Source organism: Phaseolus vulgaris, chromosome 4 (assembly GCF_051622355.1).
Source record: "Phaseolus vulgaris cultivar YP4 chromosome 4, ASM5162235v1, whole genome shotgun sequence".
In the NCBI taxonomy this organism is placed as follows: Eukaryota; Viridiplantae; Streptophyta; class Magnoliopsida; order Fabales; family Fabaceae; genus Phaseolus; species Phaseolus vulgaris.
The window spans coordinates 33844044-33867268 of NC_143501.1; the positions used below are offsets into that span (position 1 = coordinate 33844044).

Sequence of the window (23225 nt, forward strand, 5' to 3'; positions counted from 1 at the left end):
TATTATATACAGTCAAAGGGTTTTTGGAGAATTAGAGTTAAAATATTCAATAGGTTTTTCATAAGAGATTAACCGTCCTCTTACTTTTTTTTAATAAGATCATGTAACTTGACCTACAAGTTACTGATACTTGACAATGAAGAGAAGGCAGGAGAGAAAAATTATTTCGCTGAGGCTGACAAACTTAAGGTAAAGATACAAAGGATAAAAACTTAAGAAAACACTTAGCCTTATTTACATCAAATCAAGGTGGGTTTAGGCTAGGTTCTTGGAAATACAACGTGTAAAGTTGCTAAAAACTATTAAAATACAAGACGTAAAAGTTGAGAAAACTATTATAATACAAGGTGATTGTTATAGGTTGTGGCAAAAAAAATAAAAGGAAGATAATCAAAGTGGAGCATAAGAATTGAGTAATGTGAGTTGAGTAATTTATGTTTTCATAGAGATTGGAAAATAAATAAAAAAAGAAGACAATAATGTATTACCGTGCTAATTTTGTTTTGAATTATTTTATTTTATCAAAATATATTTGTTATTCTAAACTTTCTTTCTCGAGACCATGTGAGGTCTAATCCAAGTGGAAAGGTATTCAGGCATTTGGAATTTGGAGAAGTTAAAGAAAAAATCATATTACTTTTCCTTTTACAGGTGGTTGCTATAACCTGGATTCACTTATCAAAAAGGTAAAGAGAAAACCCTTAAGGATGAGGATATCCTATTGGGTTTCATTATGTTTTTTATTCTATTGACTTCCTTTTTATTTTTATTTTAGGCCTTTTACTTAGTTAATCCTTTATAAATAACCTGCTATTGTATTTTTGAATACACGCACTAGTAAAAAATATAAGAATAAATGACAGCTTCATAATAAAAAACACATATTATGTCAGTTAGTATTTTAAATGACATAATAGGTATTTATTATGTTGGTTGAACTTAGACCTGACATAATAAATTTCTTTTTTCTTTCACAATCCCACTTTCTTTCAAGTCTCCCACCAGCAGTTCACTCTCACACTTTCCACAGGCATTTCGCACTCCTTACATATCTCCCACAGTTCCTTTATTAACAGAACGAAGTCACTTTTAAGTAAGTTCTATTTCTTTTATTTCTCCTTTAATGATTAAGATTTTTGGGGCTTAGGGTTTATTTCATGCTCATGGTGCTTTCTTCTATCTTTCTACCAGAACGTCGTTACCGATGGCACCTTTAACCGATTGCATGACGGCGATCGTGGAGGTGCATGTGCAGGTTTGGTGCGGTAATGGAATGAAGCACGAAGTTGAAGATGAAAGAAATATGAGATAATGGCTTTGTAACTCATCATGACTTCCTTATTTTCTTCTTTTCTTCTTCTCTTCTTCATTCTTCAATTGTTATTACTGTGACACCACCGTTGACACATGAGATTGCGTGAAGAAGAAGACCTCCTTTCTCACCATCTCTTTCTTTTCCTTTATTCTTTTAATTTTTATTTTTATTTTTATTTAAATAAAAAATGTGGAAGTTTGAAATTTGTGTGCAGGCTTCTGTGGAAGTGGCAAAGTGAAGGATTGTAATTGGAGTTTGCGATGGCAAAGGAGCAAGTACCTTTTAAGCTTTTCACACAGAATTGTTCTTTTTTTGTTAATTTATATTCAGACACAATCTCTCAGAAATTATATTGCTTTTTAGATTTTTAACTGAAAATGCAAAATGCAATTCGTTTTACAGTTAATTTGCTATGTCATTGCTTTGTTATATTTATATTCCACTTTTGAGTACCAGTAAAATTGTTTGATTTTTTTAAGCCTTTTTCTTGAATTTTTGAACTCTAATGTAAATTTTATAATTAGTTTTGTCTAAAAAAATGTTTTATGAAGATGTAGAAGGGGAAGGTGTAATAGTAATAATTTATGCATTCATAACTGATGGAAATTAAATAGAAGATTTATACATTTAATTTTTTAAGGATCTGATTAGTTGAAAGACAATTCAATAATTCATGACTAATCTATTCATGCAGCAGGAACTATATATTAGATGTTATTTTGTTTATTTCCCACCAATGATGCACATGTTGAATGAAATTATAATGAGATGATGAAGATTGAATGGGTTGATTAGAAGGTGACAAATGTGGTGGTAATATTTTGTCTTGGTGATATATCAGTTTTAAAATTATATTAACATGTTATTTTATAATTTTATTTTCAACACCTTTATTATTGAGATTAAATTTAATGTATTTTCATATTATAATGTATTTTACCCACATGTTAACTCTTATTCAAGTTCTGCTATTCTAGTTGATATCACCATGCAAGTCCAGTGCTATTCAAGCAAACTGTATATGACTATAACACATAACGGGAATTTCAATCTTGAAAGAGATTGTGACAAATTAGCATAATAATCTTTTTCACATGTCCATAATTTTTTGCTGGAGAAACTTTGCAATGGTATAACAAAGGGAGAGATAAAGAAAGCAGCGCATAAAAGTATATTTCTCTTAATTTCAGTGAAAGAACCTTAAACAATTAATATAAAAGAATAGAGAATATTTTATAATTTATTATTCAATCTTAATTTGTATTTGAATAGGAATTGTATCATAATCATAACTAATGTGTTTGAATTATAAAAAAAATTACAAGTATAAAAAAGTATAAATGAATTAAAAGCGCTGTTGGTGAAACACTACATTCCACCCATAAAATTAAAATTATAGATATTAAAATGTAAATCAATTTTAATTTTATTTGAATTGGATTTGGATTATAACTAACATTATAGATGCTTGATTTGTATTTCAGTTCTAATTATGTTTGAATTAGAATGATGTTTGAGTAATTATGTGATAACTTAATTAATAATCACTAATTTTCTTTTTCTACTTTTTTTCCTTTTTTTTAAATAAACAAATGAATTAGGAGTAGAAAGATAGAAAACTAGGTAATGGTATTGGAGGGGTTGGTGACGTAGATTCTGGGTTAGGAAAATGTTATTATTATTTTATGTTTTATTTTATTAAATTTAATTTGATTCTGAGATTGAATGTAGATAATTAGAATCATCTTTGGAGCAAACATTTTTTAAAAAAATAATTATTATGATGGTTATTGTAATATACGACATAAAAAATTTGATTTACTATGACGGGTGGTAGAAATATTTGTCATAGAAAATTACTTACTATGACGGTTCTGTTGAGAACTATCATAGTAAGTCATATTTTCTATGACTGTTCTAAAAATACCAGTCATAGAAAGTTCTGTCTGAACTTACTATAACAGATATTTTGGACATTTTATGACAGTTTATATATAACAGTCATGGTAAGTAAACTTACTATGTCAGTTTTTCAACTGACATAGAAAGTGCAGAGTTTTTATATCGCCTGAATCTATATCGCCATTAGAACCATCATAAAAAGTCTCGTATAACCGTCATAAAAAGTCTTTTTTACACTAGTGACGTGAATAATAGATTAGATTCTATTCTTCTCTTCCTACTTTGTTTTTCTTTTGTTTCCTCTGGTGCACATACAATACTTTACATCATTGATTGACTGAATTAGAAGTCTTCCGCGGTCTTCTGCACACCATGGTATCAGAGCGGACCCGCTCGGTTCCTCTTCCATTTTTTATTTTCTCTGTTTTTTTCTTCTATCTGTAGTTTGTGTTTTCTTCCTGTCCAGATTCATGGATTCATCACAAAATCCATCCAACTCATATTATTGGCATCCTGGGGAAAATCTTGGTTCTTGTTACACCTCTTCTAGATGGTACTAACTATCATACGTATCAATTCTAAGCACCTCTCATTAGCAAAATCAAAGATGCAACATGATGGTGATCTCGTGGATTATTCGCATTCTCAAAACTCCAATCGGCGCAAAGTATCATATATATGATTAGGTTTTGTAGGACGATTTAAAGGAAAGATTTTCAAAAGTGAATTATTTTCGTATATCTAATTTTCTTCAAGAGGTTAACTCCATTAGACAAGAGGAAAGAAGTGTTTCTGAATATTTCACTAATCTTAAGGTTCTATGGGAAGAACTAGAATTCTTGAGACCCATCCCTTCTTGCACCTGCAAAGTCAAATAAAGTTACAGAGATTCTAATAACGTGATTTTTTTTTTCTTAAAAAGGCTTGGTGATGTATATACAAATGTTAAGACTCAAATATTACTTATGGAACCATTGCCTAACATTAATAGAGTTTTTTTCTCTTGTACAGACAAGAGTGGAAGTTTAGAAATGGAACTGGTAGTTACCAAAATAATAGCTGGAAAATGTAAGGAAGGGGAAGACCAAGAAATCAAGGGAAGTAGTGTAGCTATTGTCACAAGATGAATCACACGGCAGATGTGTGTTACTCGAAGCATGGATTCCCTCCATGGATGAAGAAAAATTACAAGAATAGTGTTAATCAAATTGAATAAGAAAATAAGTCTCAATCTCCTATGGAAGAGGGACAACTACATCATGTTGAAAATAAGCAAGTTGCTGCTGAGTCATTAACTTCATATTAGATACAACAGAAAATCTTACACAATTCAACAGATTAACTCCCTGTCCTCTACTGTACAATCGAATGAAAAAGGTAAAAATTCTTCTTGGATTCTTGATACGGGTGCCACATATAATGTAACATGCATGAAAAATATTTTTATTAGTTTTTACAAAATCAAATCTTTAAAAATCAGTTTACCAAATGGTACATGTGTCTTTGCAAATTATGTAGGTAATGTCCAGATAACAAAATGGCTTACCATTTATAATGTTCTTTACATTCCTGAATTCATAGTAAACATTATTTTTGTTCAAAAGCTTATTTCTTATTCTAGTTTACAATGCCTTTTTGCCCATCAAAATTGTCAGATACAGGATGAGGATGGTTGGGCAAGCTAATCTCATTGGTGGCTTATATCATATCGCTGATGACATGGATTTTATCAGTTCTCATAAGAATCATATCAACAATGTTACCAACTTTAAAACTTAGAATTTTGATATTTGGCATTTCAGACTTGGGCACCCTTCTAATAAAATTTTATACCGCATTTGTAAATACAATTTTGATATTCAGTACAACAGTACAAATATATGTGATTCATGTTACTTTGCCAAACAACATAGACTTAGCTTTCCTGATAGTAGATCTATTACTTCTTATGTGTTTGATCTTGTCCACAGATATTTGGGGTCCCTTTGGCATAACTTTTATACGCGAACATAAGTATTTTCTTACTATTGTTGATGATTTCTCTAGACATACTTGGATATACCTAAAGAAAAATAAAAGTGAAACTAGATCTCTTCTCAATACTTTTGTTATATATGCTCAAAATCAGTTTAATAAATGCATCAAGATTATAAGAAATGATAATGGTTTGGAATTTGATTGCAAAACCTTTTATGATGATTTTGACATATTACATCAAACATCTTGTGTTGAAACCCCTCAGCAAAATTTTGTAGTGGAAAGGAAACATCAACATATCCTTAATGTGGCTAGAAGTATCATGTTTCATTCCAGTTTACCCAAACAATTTTGGTCTTATGCTACATGTCATGTTGTATATATAATCAACAGAATACCTTCTTCTGCAATTGATTTTAGAAATCCTCATGAATTAATTTACAATTTACCCCTGATTTATCTGTTTTAAGATTCTTTGGATGTTTGTGCTTTGCCTCTACCATAACAAATAACAGAGACAAATTTTATTTTAGAAGTAGAAAATGTATTTTTCTGGGGTTTAAATCTGGTGTTAAAGGCTACATTGTTATTGATATTAAGACTAGGGAGATATTAATTTCCAGAGATGTTGTTTTTCATGAAGAAACTTTTATTCATCTATGTAATAATAATACAAAACAACTTGATGGAAACTCTGAGGAAATTTCTTTCAATTTACAAAGCTTTCCTACATATGAATGTGTCAATGAGAATATGCAATTGGAGGAGCTTGCAGGAAATAATCAAGAAGATTGCAATTTGAGAAGATCCACCAGAACACGTAAGGCACCAATATACTTACAGGATTACCATCATCAAATATCTCAATCTGCTCAAAATGATTATGATAACAATCAAGTTAAGTTTTCTATAAGCTTTGTTCTTCCATACAATTCTATCTCAAAATCACTTACGATTCATTTTTGTTGTTTCATCTCGCATTGAGCCTCGTAATTTTGAGGAAGCTGTCAACATACTAGGATGGAAGGATGCCATGAATGTCGAATTGATGCCTTAAAGACCAATCAGACTTGGTTCATCACTAATCTTCCTGCGAGAAAAACTCCCATAGATTGATGTTTAATGCTAATGGAGATGTTGAGTGACACAAAGTGCGTCTTGTTGCTAAAGGATACACCCAGCTTGAAAGTGTAGATTACTTTGACACTTATTCCCCTATTGCCAAAATGAACATTGTACGTTTGCTCATAGCCGTTGCTGCTGCTAAGAATTGGTTTCTGGAGCAATTGGATGTAAATAATGCTTTCTTCCATGGTGATTTGATTGAAAAAGTCTACATGACTTTGCCTTAAGGTTTATGTGTTGAGAAACCAAACCAAGTGTGTCGTCTTAACAAGTCATTATATGGCTTGAAACAAGTCAGCCAACAATGGTATGCAAAACTATCTTCTTTTCTGCATAATCTCATTTTATTCAATCTTCTTCTGATCACTTTCTTTTCACAAAAAGGTCTAATACATCATTTATTGTTCTTCTGATATATGTGGACGACATCATTCTTGTCGGAGAAAATATCAATGACATGAATGCTGTTAAAAACCTTCTTGATGAGAAATTCAAGATCAAGAATCTTGGGCCACTAAATTTCTTTCTTGGCTTAGAAGTAACACGAACAAGCAAGGGGATACATGTTTGTTAGAGAAAATATGCTCTGGACATCTTGGCTGACTCGAGAATGCTTGCTGTTAGACCTAGTTCTACCCCTATGACAAAGGATATGAAGCTCATGTTTAAGCAAGACGAATGTACTTATGAGGCAGAAGCTTATCGCAAAATTATTGGGAGGTTATTGTATCTCACCAACACAAGACCTGACATAAATTTCCTTGTCCAATTTTTAAGTCAGTTTATGCAGTCCACTATTGTTCATCATCACAATGCTATCAACCGTATTTTGAGATACATAAAGAATTCTCCTGCCTAGGTATTTTCTTCTCTTGCGATTCAAACATTTAATTGAAGGCTTTCAGCGATTCAGATTGGACATCTTGTGCCATTACACGAAGGTCTACCACTGATTACTGCATATATCTTGGATCATCCTTGATTTCGTGGAAAACAAAAAAACAAAGTACTGTTTTGCATTCTTCGTCTGAAGCTGAATATCAAGCTCTTGCTACCACGACATATGAAATTCAATGGCTCACTTTTCTTTTACAAGATCTCCAGATCAATATTCAACGAAGTGCCAACCTGTTTTTGCGACAATAAAGTTGCCCGACACATTGCTTCAAATCCTGTCTTTCACGAACGCACAAAGCATATTGAAAAAGATTGCCACGTCGTTAGAGAAAAACTACAAGTTGGATTATTTCATCTGCTCCCCATCAAATGTTCTGAGCAACCTGCAGACATTTTCACCAAAGTCCTTCCTCAATCCATATTCAATACGATGGTTTCCAAGCTTAGGTTGAAAAATTATCAACCTTCAGCTTGAGGGAGGCTATTCGGCTTCATTATTTTGTATTCTATTGGGCTTCCTTTTTATTTTTCTCTTAGGCCTTTTACTTAGTTTATTCCTTTATAAATAACCCGCTGTTGTATTTTTGAATACACGTGAATAATAGATGATTCTATTCTTCTCTTCCTACTCTGTTTTTCGTTTGTTTCCTCTGGTGCACATACAATACTTTACATCATTGAATGACTGAATTAGAAGTCTTCCGCTGTCTTCTACAAAGTTGGGAGAGTTAGATAGAGTAGAAAGTTGTTATCCATTGTTTGAAGAATATTTGAATAAACAGATAGAAAAAGACCCATCTGTGTTTATTTTGTGGGTTGCCATTAAAAAGAGATTATGATAACAACATTCTTTGCATTGCTTAAGATGCTGACTCAGTCTTCTGGTTCTGTACTTCGAAATGCCTTTATACTGGTTACTGAGGGTAATGAAAGTTTTAAGTATTGGTCATATTACTTTTCCCTGTCACAAAGGCAGCGGTTATAGGCTAAGAAGCCCAAACACGAATACGGGCACGGATACGACACGGACACGGACACGGAGATACGGCTAAACTGAAAATTATAGGACACGGGACACGGCTATATATAAATTAAAATGTAGTAATATATTTTGTTATATGAAAAAAAATCAAGAAAAACATAATGTTTAACTTTTACTTTTTGGAGATTTTAATATTTTGTTTGAGATTTTATCATATTTTATCTGAGATTTAGTGTGGAAAAGAAGAGTTCTTTAAAACACTGAACCGCGTTTTTTTTTCGAGCTTTTCTGGCGTGTTCAAGGAGGGAAACCTGTCCCCTCCGACGTATCCAGAAAGAGGACCGTTTCCGGCCCAATAAAAAGTGTCTGACACCGTGTCGGGCACGCTTCCGCCGCGTGTCCGTGTCCGCGGTGTATCGGACACACCGAAGACACATTTTTAGCCGTATCCGAGCTTCATAGGTTATAGGTCGTTGGTTACTGCAGCCATTTATAAAAAGAATGTTGAGGTTGTCCAATGTTGCGAGATTAATAAGTGGCGAGACAATGAATTATGTAACTGTGTGGATGCTTATAGAGTTGGAGAATTTCCATTTTGGTTTCACCAAACATGGACTACTAAGTGCCAATTATGCATTGCAATAGTAATACATTGGGATGGCAATTATCGCCTCATAGTGGTGATTACTTCTCACTCGTTGTGCAATACTTGAATAGCTAAGTTACAACACAACTTTCAGACCAAACTTATGGTGGCACAAGATTAGAGATTCAAAGGCTAGTTCTGAAGCTCTTGTGAATATGATTTTGAAAGTTCTAAAGCTATATGCATGAGAAAACCATTCTAAGAATGCTATAGTAAAGTTAAGAAGTGGAACTCAAATGGTTAGCTGCGGTGCAACTAAGAAAGGGATACAACATAACTATCTTTTGGTCTTGCCCTGGTTTCTGCTGCTTTCTTTGGGTATGTTACTTGTAGTAACATTTTGTTTTACATAAATGTACTATAAGTAAAATAAACATAAACATTGTTACATCATCTTATAAATGAATGTTATAATAAATAAATTTAAATTAACCTATAGCATCATTCTTCTAAAATATTACTAAAGATAATTTTTCAATAAAATAAAATAAAAAAGAATAAATTGATTTTTATTTTTCAGAATTATTATTCCACTAAAAAATCAATAAACATAGATTAATTTAGAAAAAATAATTATTATATTCATTAAATCAACACTATTAGAAATACATACATTTTACTAATTTTTTAAAAAATATTTATAAATTTTACTATCAATAATAATTTACTAGAAATTATTAATAAATTTATTTTATCTTTATTTAAGATATATATTAAGAGAATTAAAAAAATACTCGATTTTATATGTCTTTTATATATATTTTTTAGAAAAGATATTTTTTTCTAATATTTTAATAAATTTTTTATTTAATTACTTTTTGTCCTTACTTTTGAGGTCAATATTCAATTTAATATAGTAGTTTTAAAAAAAATTAATTTTGTCCCAAGGTTTTTTAAAAAGGTTCAATTTGGTCCCTTGAGTTAAGTTTTCACCAAGGATGTTAACGATGGATTACTTGACGCAACACAATGCACACGTGAAATGTCTCTCTCATCTTTTTTTCGTTTTTTTTGTCTTTCATCAATAACTTTTATCTCTCTAATCTATACCTATATATAAAGGGGATTCCCCTCTTAACCGCTCCTAATTTTTTTTCCCATTTTATCCTTATATTAATATTTAATTTTATTATTGTATTATGGTCATTGTGTCATTTCTTATTCCCCTCTTAACTGCTCTTAATTTTTTTCCCATTTTATCCTTATATTAATATTTAATTTTATTATTGTATTATGGTCATTGTGTCATTTCTTATTTTTTTTCTACAATATTTGGTATAGGGCGGTTTTTAATGGAAAGTGGGGTGGAAAAGCGGTTTTGAATTGAAAGAGATGTGGAAGAACAATTATGAAATGAAAGAGAGGTGGAGGAGTGGTTATGAATTGAAAAAGAGGTGAAGGAATGGTTATGAATTAAAAAAGATGGTTTATTTTCAAAATCAATTACATAAAGAAAGGGAGTTTATTTTTTCAAATTCAGTTACATAAAGAAAGGGAGTTTATTTTCAAGATCAGTTGCATAAATAAAGGGAGTAACTATTCAAATTCGGAGATAAAAAAAATATTAGAGAAAATAACAAAGATAAGAAGGAAGTGTTGAAAAAAAAAAAGAATAAGGAACAGGAAGAAGCATTGGTTGCTTTTTATCCTTGCACCCTCCAATCCCACCAATGAGTATCAGGTAGCTTCACGTGTCTCCCTTACAAGAAAATGTGATCTTTTTTTGTAATACATTAATTATTTTTTCTTTGAGTATTTGGGAAGGATCAATGGGTGTCATGCCTCTTCGGCCAATAAGGCCACTGGTGAGGCCTTGAAGCTTTGAATTGGTTCCTCTCATCCAATAAGATCTTTCTCTCAAGGTTTACTCTTTCATTGCAGAGTGTTTTTTTTATATGTCGTTGTGCTTGATAATTGCTTTGCTGGTTTTACAATTGGGATTATAGAGATCTTGATTTTTTATGACCGCTTTGGTAGCTTTTTCTGTTTTGAATAGTGTACATGCCAAAAATGGGGTTTATGGGTGGATTGGATTGGAGTTTTATGCTTTTAAGATAAAGATGTGTTGTTGTGTTGTTCTAATGTGCAGATTTTGAAACTGTTTGCATTTGGGATAAGAGCAACAGTAATACGATCATGGCATCGCTTATTACACAACCCAGGTTTTCTCTTATCCCTCCGATTTCCCTTCCCTATGATTTTGCCTTTTTCTTTAGTCGTTTCTTCATTTTGTTTCGTCACTTTCCGCTCATACTTTTACTACTCCTTCAATCTTTTAAGTTTATTATACCAACTCTTCTCAACACATAATAGCGTCTACACCCTATTCATTCATTCCTTCTGTGACTGCAATTTTAATATTGTTTATATCGTGAGATGTGAATTTGTTTGTTGTAACTAATTTGGTGTGCGGTCATTGTAGTTACTTGCTTTTCAATGTTTGAAAAGACCTTGATTGCAGCGAGTCGTGATGGAAGCCAAACTGACCAAATTGAGATGAAGATGTTTGGGTGAAAAAGTTGTTTGTAGAATCACAACAACATTTACAATGAAAATGGACATGCTACCAATATTACCGAGATTAGTCTTTCCATTTTATGGTGTAAAGTAGATTCACTTTTACTTTTACATATTATTATTTTGTTAAAAATTTATATATTTTAAATATTCACTCAAATAAAGAAATACATTATGCACAATAACTATATATAATCATGCCATGTTGTTGGTACTATGGTTGGAGACATGTGGTTTTTTTGGTTTTTTTTTTTTATCTTAGTACATTGCATTTATCTTACTAAATTTTTGTAAAGTACTTTGTGTGAGATAGATTTAATGATGAATGATTCATTTGCAACTTAAAGGTAAATGGTGAACAATGATGGAGCATTAAAGTTCCAATTCTATTATCGTCAAAGACTTTATATCAATACCAATTTCCCAAGATATTTCATTTTTATTTTAAGCAATGGTAGATTTAATGATGAATGATTCCATTTGCAACTTAATTCCAGTGGAAAATGAAAAATAAAATATTACTCACTAAGAGAAATTACTTTGATTATGTCATTAAAGACATATCTTTGTAAACATTATTTTTTAAAATTTTCTTAACTGGTTAATTATGATTAGTTATTTTCTAAATCCTATTAATAACAAGAACCAACATATACTAATAATAATTAAAATAAAGACACTAATTGACCTTATTTTTTCTCATATATACTAATGCCTAAATCAGTAAAATATAGAATAAATAAATAGGTAAAACAACAAAAAATTGAATCAACGCTTCATTATTAGTGTCCATCCAATGTTTGGTGTGAAACTGAATTTTAAAATATTATTAATTTAATTAAACTAAAAACTAAATTGAATAATCAGTTTTTATATTTGATTTTATTAACGGTTTTACATATTATTTAATTTGATTTGATTTGATTTTTTTTTTTCAAATCAAACTGATTTATTAATAATTTTAAATTTTTAATATGATTTTTAAAATAAATATTATAAAATTAGTGAAAACACAAGTGTGACAATGTCTGTATCTATATTTTTGTTTTTATTTTCATAAATTTATATGTATCTACACAAGTGTAGTGTTGTCAAATAATACACAGACATTGTCAAATACTATAAAATACAAATACATTGTCAAATATTATAGAATACATATACACATAAGTTTATGAAAAAAAATAAAAATATGAATACACATAAATCTATATTTCATTTAAATAAATATCAATATACATAAAATAATAATAAAAATAAAAACATAAAAAATGCGGATACACATGCGCGAGAGCGCTGTGTTCCCGCTAGTATTAATAATTTATGTTACATTATTCACATTTCAATTCATAAATTAAAAATATTTATTAATAAGAATCCATTTTAATGAGTTTTCATACTGTAAATTAAAATCTATTTTAATATTAAAAAATTAAATTAAAAATATTGATATGATTTTTTATTCATAAAATCTGAAGTCACACATTAATTTAAATTAAAATAATTTATATAATAATTATTTTTTAAATGAGAATAAATTTTAATATTAAAATTTTAAAATTTTAAAATTAGAAATATTTATTTGAATTTTTTTAATCAGACTTAAGTCATACATATATTAATTGAAATTAAAAAATTAATGTAATTATTTTCTTATTAATAAGAATTTATTTTAATATTTTAATATTAAAATTTTAAAATTATAAATATTATATTTTTTAATTAATCAGAATTAAGTCATACATACATTAATTTAAATTATCAAAATTTATGTAATTATATATTTTTTTTAATAACAATCCACTTTAATATTCAAATTTTAAATTTTGAAATATTTATATGCATTTTTTAATCGAATTGAAATCATACGTACATTAATTTAAATATGTAATTAAATTATTATTTTTTATTAATTAATAAGAATCCATTTTAATATTAAAATTAGAAATTATTCTCGAACTAGTTTTGGGGACAGGGAGAACTATTGACTTCAGGTGCTACTCGGTCGGTTCAGCCGCGTTCAACGCTCCTCCTTCCAACTTCCTCACCGAACGGCTCCTCAGACTGGTGGGGTACCTGCAGATGACACTCCAACGCTCAAGTCAGTGGGGTATCGTATTCGGCTGTCAGAATACTGTTGATAATGACGTACATTTTCCTTGGAATGCGTGATATTTATATTACCTTGATGGGCCCTTGTTGTTGAGCCGGATTAGGGGGTTGCATAGCGATTAGGGTTGGATTAGGTCGTTCCCTAACCATGGGTTAGCCTTTGCTAATCGGGTCAACTTTTGACTTGAGCATCTTATGTCGATCGGCCACATATGCCATGTGGTCGACCTCGTAGCTTAAGGTGGGGTCTAGTTGCGTAGGTTGACCAGGTCAACAGCCCCGGTCGGTCATCCCTGGTCGGTCATCCCTGTACAGTTGCCTCCCAGGCTCGAGAGGTGGTACAACCGAAGAGTCTGAAGAATGGGCCTCGGGCGGCTTGTGTAATGATGAGTGAAGTGATGTTTTGGGGCGCCTGAGCGATTGACGTGACGCGCATTTATGAGGGGTTTTTTGGGCGCCAAGTGACGTGGACCGTTGGATCAAGCGAATCCAACGGTTGTGGTTTTGTGACATTTGTGATTCTGAGATCCTTCCGGGCTATAAATAAGGGCTGGGAACAGTGTGTCTTACGCGTTATCTTTGTTTGAGCTCCGACACTCCGAATCAATCCGACCGATCTCAGTTGCCTTCTTCGTTCGTCTAAAGGTTAGTCATATCTGCTCCTTCGCGTCCGAACTCTCCCTCTAAATCTCCCCCCGCTTGCTCGTCATCGTCTTCTTCTTCTTCTTCTGGCCAAGCCGTCCCGGTCGGAGATGTGGGGGGTGTTCCTTCTCCGGGGTTGGTGAGGGAAGACGCTGGCAATGCGTCAGACCATTCGGCCCCTTTGGAGCTGCCGCGGCCCCATGTGGGGCCTGCTTGGGTTGATCCCCGAGTGTGTGAGGTGTCGTCCTTCTTTTATACCGACACCTCCGTTGCCGAGTTTTTGAACGAGGTTCCTGTTTTGAAGGCTTCAACCGAGGAATCCTTGTTGGCATTCGGTCCTTGTTCTTTGGAGGACCGTGTGTATAGGGAGCGGTCATCCACCGAGCCTCCCTTTTTCTTCATGTATAGTTGTCTTTTCGCGGACCTGCATGTGTCTCTTCCCTTTGATGCCTTTACGGCCGGGGTTCTTAGGGAGCTTAACGTGGCTTCGACCCAGCTTCACCCCAACTCGTGGACGTCAATGCAAGTGTTTCGCATTGTTTGCCGGACATTTGGGTTGCGTCCTCTTCCTTCTTGCTTTCTTCATTTCTACTCGTCGTACCCGGCTAAGCTTACCAGTTGGCAATCTCTGGTTAGTCGGGCGGGTAGCGTGTTGTTCAAGCTCTTCACGACTTCTTATAAGAACTTTAAAGAGAAATTCTTTAAAGTGTACGTGGAGCCGGCTGGAATGCGTTACTTTTTTGACAAGGTTGGTCGACCTCGTTTTCCGCTGTTTTGGTCGAGGAGTCCAACAAAGATAACGGATTGGCCGAGACCAGCCTATCCGAGCGAGCATGAGCGCCTTATTTTTTCTTTGTTCGATAGCCTTCCTGATGGAGATCAAGATCAAGAGAACATAGAGGCCAATCAACAAGATCAAGAGGAGGTGGAGGCACAAATAGAAGATACCCATGGAGGTCAAAGTCCACCTCAAAGGCTTACAAGAAGCATGTTTAAAGCTTTAGGAACTAGAGGACATTTATTTTCTCTTTTTGTAATTTCTTTAGTTGAAGGTGCTTAGAGGGAAACTTTAGAAACCTCTATTGTTATAGCATCTTTTAGGCTTTAGTTAGGAGCTTTAGGGGGGGTGTGTTAGTAGATAGGTGTAGAAGTAGAATAGGAGGTGCCAAAGTGAAGGAAGGAGTCACACCTTCCTCATGGCTTGAAATAGGCGCCGGTTTTAGCTTGCTTTAGGAGGGAAATTTGAATTGTTTTAGCTTGCATTTTCAGCACCTTAGGCTATAAATAGAGGTGCTCTCTTTGTAAAATTCAGATTGGAATTAATCTAAGAAAACTCTACTCAAATTTTGAGTGATCTTTGGAGAGCTTTTGAGCCTTCTTCTCTAGTCTTATCTTGATGGATCCATGGAGTCCTCAAGTGGCGGCATCACTCTCATCTAGGAGCATTCCACACTTCTAGTGGCGAGATCATCCATCATCCTTCCATCTTCATGAGCAATTCTTCTCTCTTTCCTTTCTTCTTTGTTAATTCTTTGTTCTAGCTTGTTGTCTTGTTGTTGTTTCGGCTATTCTGTTTTTCCAGCACCTATTTGCTGTTCTTGCCTTTTTAATTTCACTTTGTTCGGTTCAAATGTGTTCTTATTCAATTCTATTCGGTGCTTTTTAGTTTTACCTCTTTTTGTTGGTTCAATTTGACAATATGTGGAACATCCAAATGAGTTTGGGATTTGGTACTAGTTTTTGGTGAGTTCTTGTCTTAGAACAATGATCCAACTCTAAGAAAAGTGCCTCAATAATGTCCAGCTCAAGGTGATTCCTAAGAATGTCAAGAATCATTCTCTATATGGCTAGTGGAATCACATCACTTACCAGGAAGCTCCCCGCTCGGCCGCTCATGTCGCTATACAATGCGACCGACCGCGAGGAGGCTTTTGAGGGTACGCTGTTTAACGCTTGTCTTATTTTATGTATTGCGCTTTGTCTGACCGACTTTTTGTTGTTTACTCGCAGAAATCGCCAAGAAAGAGATACCACAAGCCATCGGCATGTTGCACTCCTTGAAGAACAAGTTGAATGAGAAGAGGGGGGCCACTAATGCCAAGCCCCGAGCGGAGGAGGGCGCCCGGGCAGGGCCCTCGAAGAAACGCGGCCTTGAGGGCGGCAACATCGCCTGTACCGTGCGGGAGGCGGGACAAATGCCGACGCCTCTTCCTAGCCCGCCGGCGAGGAATGCTTCTCCGCCCACCGATGACTTCAATCGTCCTATCTCGACGGCGGTGGCGGTACCAGTGTCGGCTACTGGTGGGTCGGCGCTGGCCTTACTGGGGGTGACCGATCCTTCAATCGGGTCGTCTATTTTCAGTTGCCCCCTGGCCTTGAGGGGGAAATCAAGTCGATCCCCGAGGACGACCTTCTCAATGGCGGCATTGAGATGATATGTCGGGGGTTGGTGCTTGCCTGGCGAGGCGCAGACGCTCGGAAGGGTCGAATGGAAGACATTTCCTGCCTCGAACACGAGCTCCAAGAGGCGGGTCATAATCTGAAGGAGACCGTGGAGGCCAACACAACTTATGAAAAACAGTTGTATGTGCAGGCTGCCAAGCTGGAGCTGCGTCAAACTCGGCTGACCGAGTTGGAGAAGGCCGACGCCGACAAAGTCGCGGAGGTTGTTCTTCTTCGTAAGGTGTTGGAGGCGGCTGATCGTCGGGCTACCTTGATGGAGTAGGAAGCCGCGTCCGAGCGCGAAGGGAAGAAGGCGGCCGAAGCTGAAGTTTTGAAGACCATGGAGGATACCATGGTTCTTATTAACCAGAGCTTTGACCTTGCCGTCCGCCAAGCCGAGGTGCTCTACGGCGGCCCCCCATCTTCTGGTCAATTTGACCAAGACATGGAGGTTGTCGATGGCCGTTTGGTCCCTGCGGCAGCCAGCCAACCTGCCGATGAAGTTGATCCCTCCACCGCCATTTTGAATATTGTACACTAGGGCGGTCGGCATGCTTTGTAACTTGTTCCCTTGGGGCCGGGGTGTGGCCCCCACCTTTGCGTTTTAATATAATGGTTTTTTCTTTCAATTGCTTCGCGTTGTTTTTTTGGATGAGTGGGCTTTAACAAGTCGAGCCGGTCGGAATAATTAACCCTAACCGAGGTAGAATTAATTAAGTAAAATAAGCTAAGTAACCGGTCGGCATGTTATTTGTAAGATCAAGTGATTGTAATGACGAATTTGACCGAACGTAATTAACCCAATCGCTTGCAATGAGCTGATTGTAGCATCAGCCAAGTGATTGTGACGATCTTGGTCGAATTAAAATCAACCAAGTGATTGTAACGAACTTGATCGAATTGAATAAGGTCGGTCGATATTGCTTTGACAAATTTTAATTGAACAAGTTGTGACTAACGTCGATTGGAGTAAAGGCCGGGAGGGTATGCCGGTTAGGGCTTCATCCTGGCCGAGCTAGGTACGGGTTTCGGGAAGGTATGCCGATTAAGGCTACATCCTGGCAGAACCGTGTCAGTTTCGGGAGGGTATGCCGATTAGGGCTACATCCTGGCCGAACCGTGTGTATTACTCATTGTGTGCATCGTATTTGTAAAAAAATCCTCGTTAAAACCTCTCCGATCGATGGATAGGCCGGGCGAGGAAAGAGTGCATGTATTTTATTCATGTTCAGCTGAAATAAAACTTTAGGTGCGTGGCATTCCACGTCCTAGGTACAATTTTTCCCGATAGCTGTTCCAAGTGATAAGCCCCTCCCTCTCCTACTTCTCGGATTCGGAACGGTCCTTCCCAATTTGATGAGAACTTGTCGTCCGACTTCCTAGCGTTGCTGCGCATTCTCTAGACGAGGTCGCCTTGGTGGAAGCTTCTGGGCTGGACCTTCGAGTTGTACCTTCTTGACGCTTGGAGCTTGCATGCCGCCTCTCGTATTTTGCTCTTGTCTCAAAGTTCGTTCAAGAGGTCTAGGCCAACCGCCAGACTTTCCTTGTTGAGGAATAAGTCGAAGAGTTGGCGTCTGATGGATGACTCCCCGACCTCCACCGGTATCATGGCCTCGGTGCCGTATGTGAGGCTGTAGGGGGTTTCTTGTGTGGTGGACTGCGGGGTGCAGCGATATGCCCACAAGACCTCGGGTAGCTCTTTTGTCCATCTCCCTTTTGCGGTGCCGAGCCTCTTCCTTAGCTCGTTCAGTAAGACCTTGTTGGCTGCTTCGGCCTGTCCATTCGTTTGTGGGTGTTCGACGGAGCTTGTGAGGGATTTGATGCCGAGGTCGTTGTAGAAGGTCATGAGGCCTTGGTCGATGAACTGTCGGCCGTTATCGGAGACTATCGAGTGTGGTATGTCGAATTGGCACACTATGTTCTTCCACACGAAGTTTTGAACGTTTCGAGCAGTTATGGTGGCTAGGGGTTCGGCCTCTATCCACTTGGTGAAGTAGTCTACCGCGACTAGTAGATGCTTCGTTTGGCCCTTCCCCGGTGAAAACGGCCCGATGATGTCCATCCCCCACATGGCGAACGGCCAGGGTGATGTCATGCTATGCAGTTCCTCTGGCTTCCGATGATGGAGGGGGCCAAATTCTTGGCATTTTTGACATTTTTTGACGTAGTCAGCGCTGTCTCCATGCACGGTCGGCCAATAATATCCTGCTCGGATGACCTTGGCCGCCATTGTCCGGGCCTTGGAGTGGCTTCCGCACGCTCCATCGTGGATCTCTTGCAGCACGTATTGGGATTGTTCCTTGGTGAGGCACTTTAGGAGTGGTGTTGAGTACCCTCTACGGTATAGGTCTTGGCCGATCATGGTGTACCGTGCACACTGCCGTCGGATGCTTCTTTCTTCCCCCGGTTGGCATGTCCCGTGTTCTAGGTACTGGGTGATCGGGGTCATCCATGTGTGAGTTTCGATGATTGCCATGCACTCGGTGTCACCTACGCTAGGTTGTGGCAGTCGCATTTGGACGACCGATCGGTGGTGACTTTGTTTTTTAGAAGACGCAAGGCGTGAAAGGGCGTCGTCCCGCTCGTTTTCCTGTCGTGGTATGTGCTCGACTACGACCTTGTCGAACTTGGCTATGACATTGCTAACCGTGTGGTAGTATCGTTGGAGGAGAGGTTCCTTGACTTCGAATTCTCCTTTAATTTGGCCGACGACCAGCTGGGAGTCGCTTTTGCATGTGACCTCTCGTGCGCCTAGGTCGTTCGCTAGGTTGAGGCCGGCCAGTATGGCCTCGTATTCCGCTTGATTGTTCGTTGCTTTGAAGGAGAACTGGAGGGCTTGCTCAATCAACAAGTCCTCGGGGCCTTCGAGGACGACCCTGGCGCCACAAGCTGTTTTGTTGGATGAGTCTTCCACGTAGAGTACCCACTTGGAAGAGGTCCCTGAGTTTTTGGGTAGCTCGGTAGCAAAATCTGCCAAGCATTGAGACTTGATGGCGCCTCTTGGCTCGTAACTGATGTCGAACTTTGACAGCTCAACCGACCACCCTATCATTCGTCCTGCCAGGTCAGGTTTAGATAAAATTTGTTTATAGGTTAATTGGTCCTTACCGTGACTTCATGGTTTTGGAAGTATGGGCGCATCCTCCTTGTGGTCAGCACCAGGGCTAATGCCACTTTCTCTATCATTTGGTATCTGGTTTCGGCCGCATGGAGTGTCCGGCTGACGAAGTATACTGATATTCTTCGTGGTCCACCTCCTGGACCAGGGTTGAGCTGACCGCTTCTTCGGACACGGCCAGATAAACTACTATGGGTAGGTCTGGTCTTGGCTTTTTTATGACGGTTGGTGACGATAGGAACGTTTTGAGTTGGCCGAAGATCTATTCGCACTCCTCGTTCCAGCTGAACTTCGAACTTTTGCGGAGCATCTGAGTTATGGGCCTGATTCGTTCGGCGAGGCGAGGAACGAATCTAGATAGTGTCGTTAGCCGACCGAGCAGCTGTTGGATTTCTTTCAGATTGCTCGGGCTTCTCATATCTGTTATGGCCTTACATTTATCGGGGTTTGCCTCAATTCCCCTGTGGGTTAGCATGAAGCCGAGGAACTTGCCGCCTTCCACGCCGAACACACACTTTTTGGGGTTGAGGCGCATGTTGACCCTTCTTAGGACGTCGAAGACTTCTTGTAGGTCCTTGATGTGCTGACCGCATGAGTCAGACTTTACCACGATGTCGTCTACGTAGACCTCCACGTTTTTGCCGATCATCCCTTTAAAGATTTTGTCCATGAGCCTTTGGTAGGTGCCTCCGGCGTTCTTTAGGCCGAACGACATTACCTTGTAGAAGTAATTTGCGTCGTCGGTCGTGAAAGCTGTTTTGCCTCTGTCACTGTGGTGCATGCTTATCTGGTTGTAGCCGGAGTAAGCGTCCAGAAAACTTAGGACTTTATGACCGGCTGCTCCATCAACCAGCCGGTCGATGTTGGGTAGGGGGTATGAGTCTTTGGGGCACGCTTTGTTAAGGTCTTTGTAATCTACGCACATCCACCATTTGCCGCTTGCCTTTTTCACCATCACCACATTGGCCAACTAGGTAGAGTATCGTGCTTCAGCGATGAAGCCGACCTTTAGGAGTTTTTCGGCCTCGGTTATGGCTGCCAACCTCTTGTCCTCCCCGTGGCTCCTCTTCTTCTGGGCCACTGGGCGTGCTTCTTTGTATACGGAGAGGCAGTGGGTGATTATGTCCGGGTGAACGCCGGGTACATCGGCCGTCATCCAGGCGAAGAGGTCTGCGTTCTTTTTTAGCGTTCGGTGGATGAACTCTGCGTCGGCGGCGGCCATTGCCGTGCCGATGTTCGTGTGCCGCTCCCCCTCGCCGAGTTCTGCTCGGCGCAGTTCGTCCTTGGCCTCCAGTCTCAGTTCAATTTCTCTTGGGTCTAGGTCTGCCATTGCGACGACATTCCTGGGTTGTGGGGAATGTTTCCGAGGGCTTCTACCTCGGCCGACCATCTTCCGTTTGGGCGAGTGGCTGCCTGTGGGTTTTTGCCATGTTGGCTCAACTCGCAGGCTTTCTGCGTAGCACTCTCTGGCGATCTTTTGGTCGACGTGGATCGTCAAGATGTCGCCTGAGAGGGAGGGAAATTTCATCGCCAAGTGAGGCGTTGAGACGATCGCTCCAAGCTTGTTGAGGGACAACCGCCCAAGGAGGATGTTGTAGGAAGTGTTTGCGTCTATGACCAAATACCTAATCCTGAGGGTTTTGCTTGCCCCTTCCAGGCCGAACGTTGTGTATAGTTCTATATAGCCCTACGTGCCCACACGTTCTCCAGAGAAACCGACCACGTGGTCGTTGTAGGGCATCATCTCCTTTATCAGAATCCTCATGGCTTTGAAGGTCTTCCAGTATAAGATATCGACCGAACTTCCTTGGTCTACGAGGGCTTTCTTGATCGTAAAGTTGTCGATATCAATTGATATCACCATGGGGTCGTCCTGTGTAGGGTCTATCCCTTTGAAATCTTTATCCGTGAACGTAATCGGTGGCATCCTCGGTCGAGCGGAGACGAGGTTTACCTGGTGGACGGCCCGCAGGTGTTTCTTGCGTGCGTTGTTGGAGCTGCCTCCCCCAGCGAACCCTCCGACAATGGTGTTGATGACCTCTCGGCCTTTACGGGTGTCGGTCTGTGGGGGGTCGTCTCTCCGTCGGTCTCCACGTCTATCGCCTTCTCGAGGTCCCGGGGGGGTTCGGTCCCTTCTCCTAGGAGTTTGTTCTTTGCACGGGGAACGACGTGTTTCTCGGGTACTACGTACGAAGCGTCTGAGGTGTCAGGCCTGAATGAGCTCTTCTATCTTGTCTTTCAGAGCTTGGCATTCCTCGGTGGAGTGGCCGATATTCTTATGGTACCGGCACCTTTTACTGCGGTCAGCATTCTCTAGGCTCAGGGCCCTTCGGGGTGGTGGTATCAACTCGGCGCTTAGGGCCTCTTGCAGAATTTTGCTCCTATCAGCGTTCAGAGGTGTGTAGCGGGAGAAACGAGGTCCTCGGTTGTCCCTCCTTTGATCCCGGCCAGCCCGGGACCTTCCTTGTCGTTCTCTGTCTTCCTTTTTTTCTCCATTTGCCTCGGCCCGGGCGTTGTTTCTGAACTCGCGGAGTTCTTCGAGCTGCATGAATTTCGATGCCCGGTGTTTAAGATCGTCGAGACTAGTTGTTGGCTGCATACACAGGCTGTCGGCGAACGGGCCGGGACGCAGAGCGGTCAGCATGTGGTGCATTGCCACCTCGGGGCTGAGGTTGCGAATGCTTATGGCAGTTTTGCTTAACCGATCGATGAATGTTCTTAGGGATTCTCCCTTTTCTTGGCGAATGCCGACTAGTGCTATGGATGTTAGGTGGTGGGGACGGCTTGTTGCAAACTGAACGTCAAATTTTGCCATCAGGGTCTCGAAACAGTCTATCGAATTTGCAGGGAGTTTGGTGAACCAACTCACGGCTCCTCCCTTTAGGGAGGTGGGGAAGACTCGGCACAAGACCGCGTCATCCGTGGTGTACAAGCTCATGTGGGTTGTGTACGCGTCCACGTGCTCGTCTGGGTCGGTCGTCCCATCATACCGATCCCTGTTGAAACCTTTCCACTTGTCCGGAAGGGGGGTATCCATAATGTGGTCAGTAAAAGAATGGCTCCAATCCGGGCCCGTCATGCCGGTAGTGTTAGTCGTTTTGTTAGGGTGGGACTCCCCATCCATCTCCAGAGTGAAATCATTTTTCACCTCCTTCTCGGCCTGGAGGCCGGCACCCGTGGCGTAGGACCTGCCAGCCTGGTTGGTCGCGGCGAGGGACGACACCCCTTCAACCAACTTCTTCATTCATCTATTCTCTTCTTGGAGGTTTTTTATTTCCTCCTCGTTCTTCTTAGCGACCTCCTCATGGGCCTTCTTCATCTCTGCCAACTCCTTCTGGAGGGCTATCATCATTGCCGTCTGATCTGCCTCGGACATGCTTGCCATGCTACGGGTTGATACCATCTACTGTTGTGGTTTCTTCTGGCTCTCCTCGGCCCCACTGTGGGCGCCAATTGTTCTCGAACTAGTTTTGGGGACAGGGAGAACTATTGACTTCAGGTGCTACTCGGTCGGTTCAGCCGCGTTCAACGCTCCTCCTTCCAACTTCCT

General features: G+C 38.9%; 1 protein-coding gene across 1 annotated transcript; it reads right to left on the reverse strand.

The window, feature by feature from the left end:
* Positions 1-21881: 21881 nt before the first annotated feature.
* Positions 21882-22919, reverse strand: LOC137838721 (uncharacterized). Its single transcript, XM_068647949.1, has one exon. It carries the CDS (start codon positions 22917-22919, stop codon positions 21882-21884), a length of 1038 nt encoding a protein of 345 aa, XP_068504050.1.
* Positions 22920-23225: the final 306 nt, after the last annotated feature.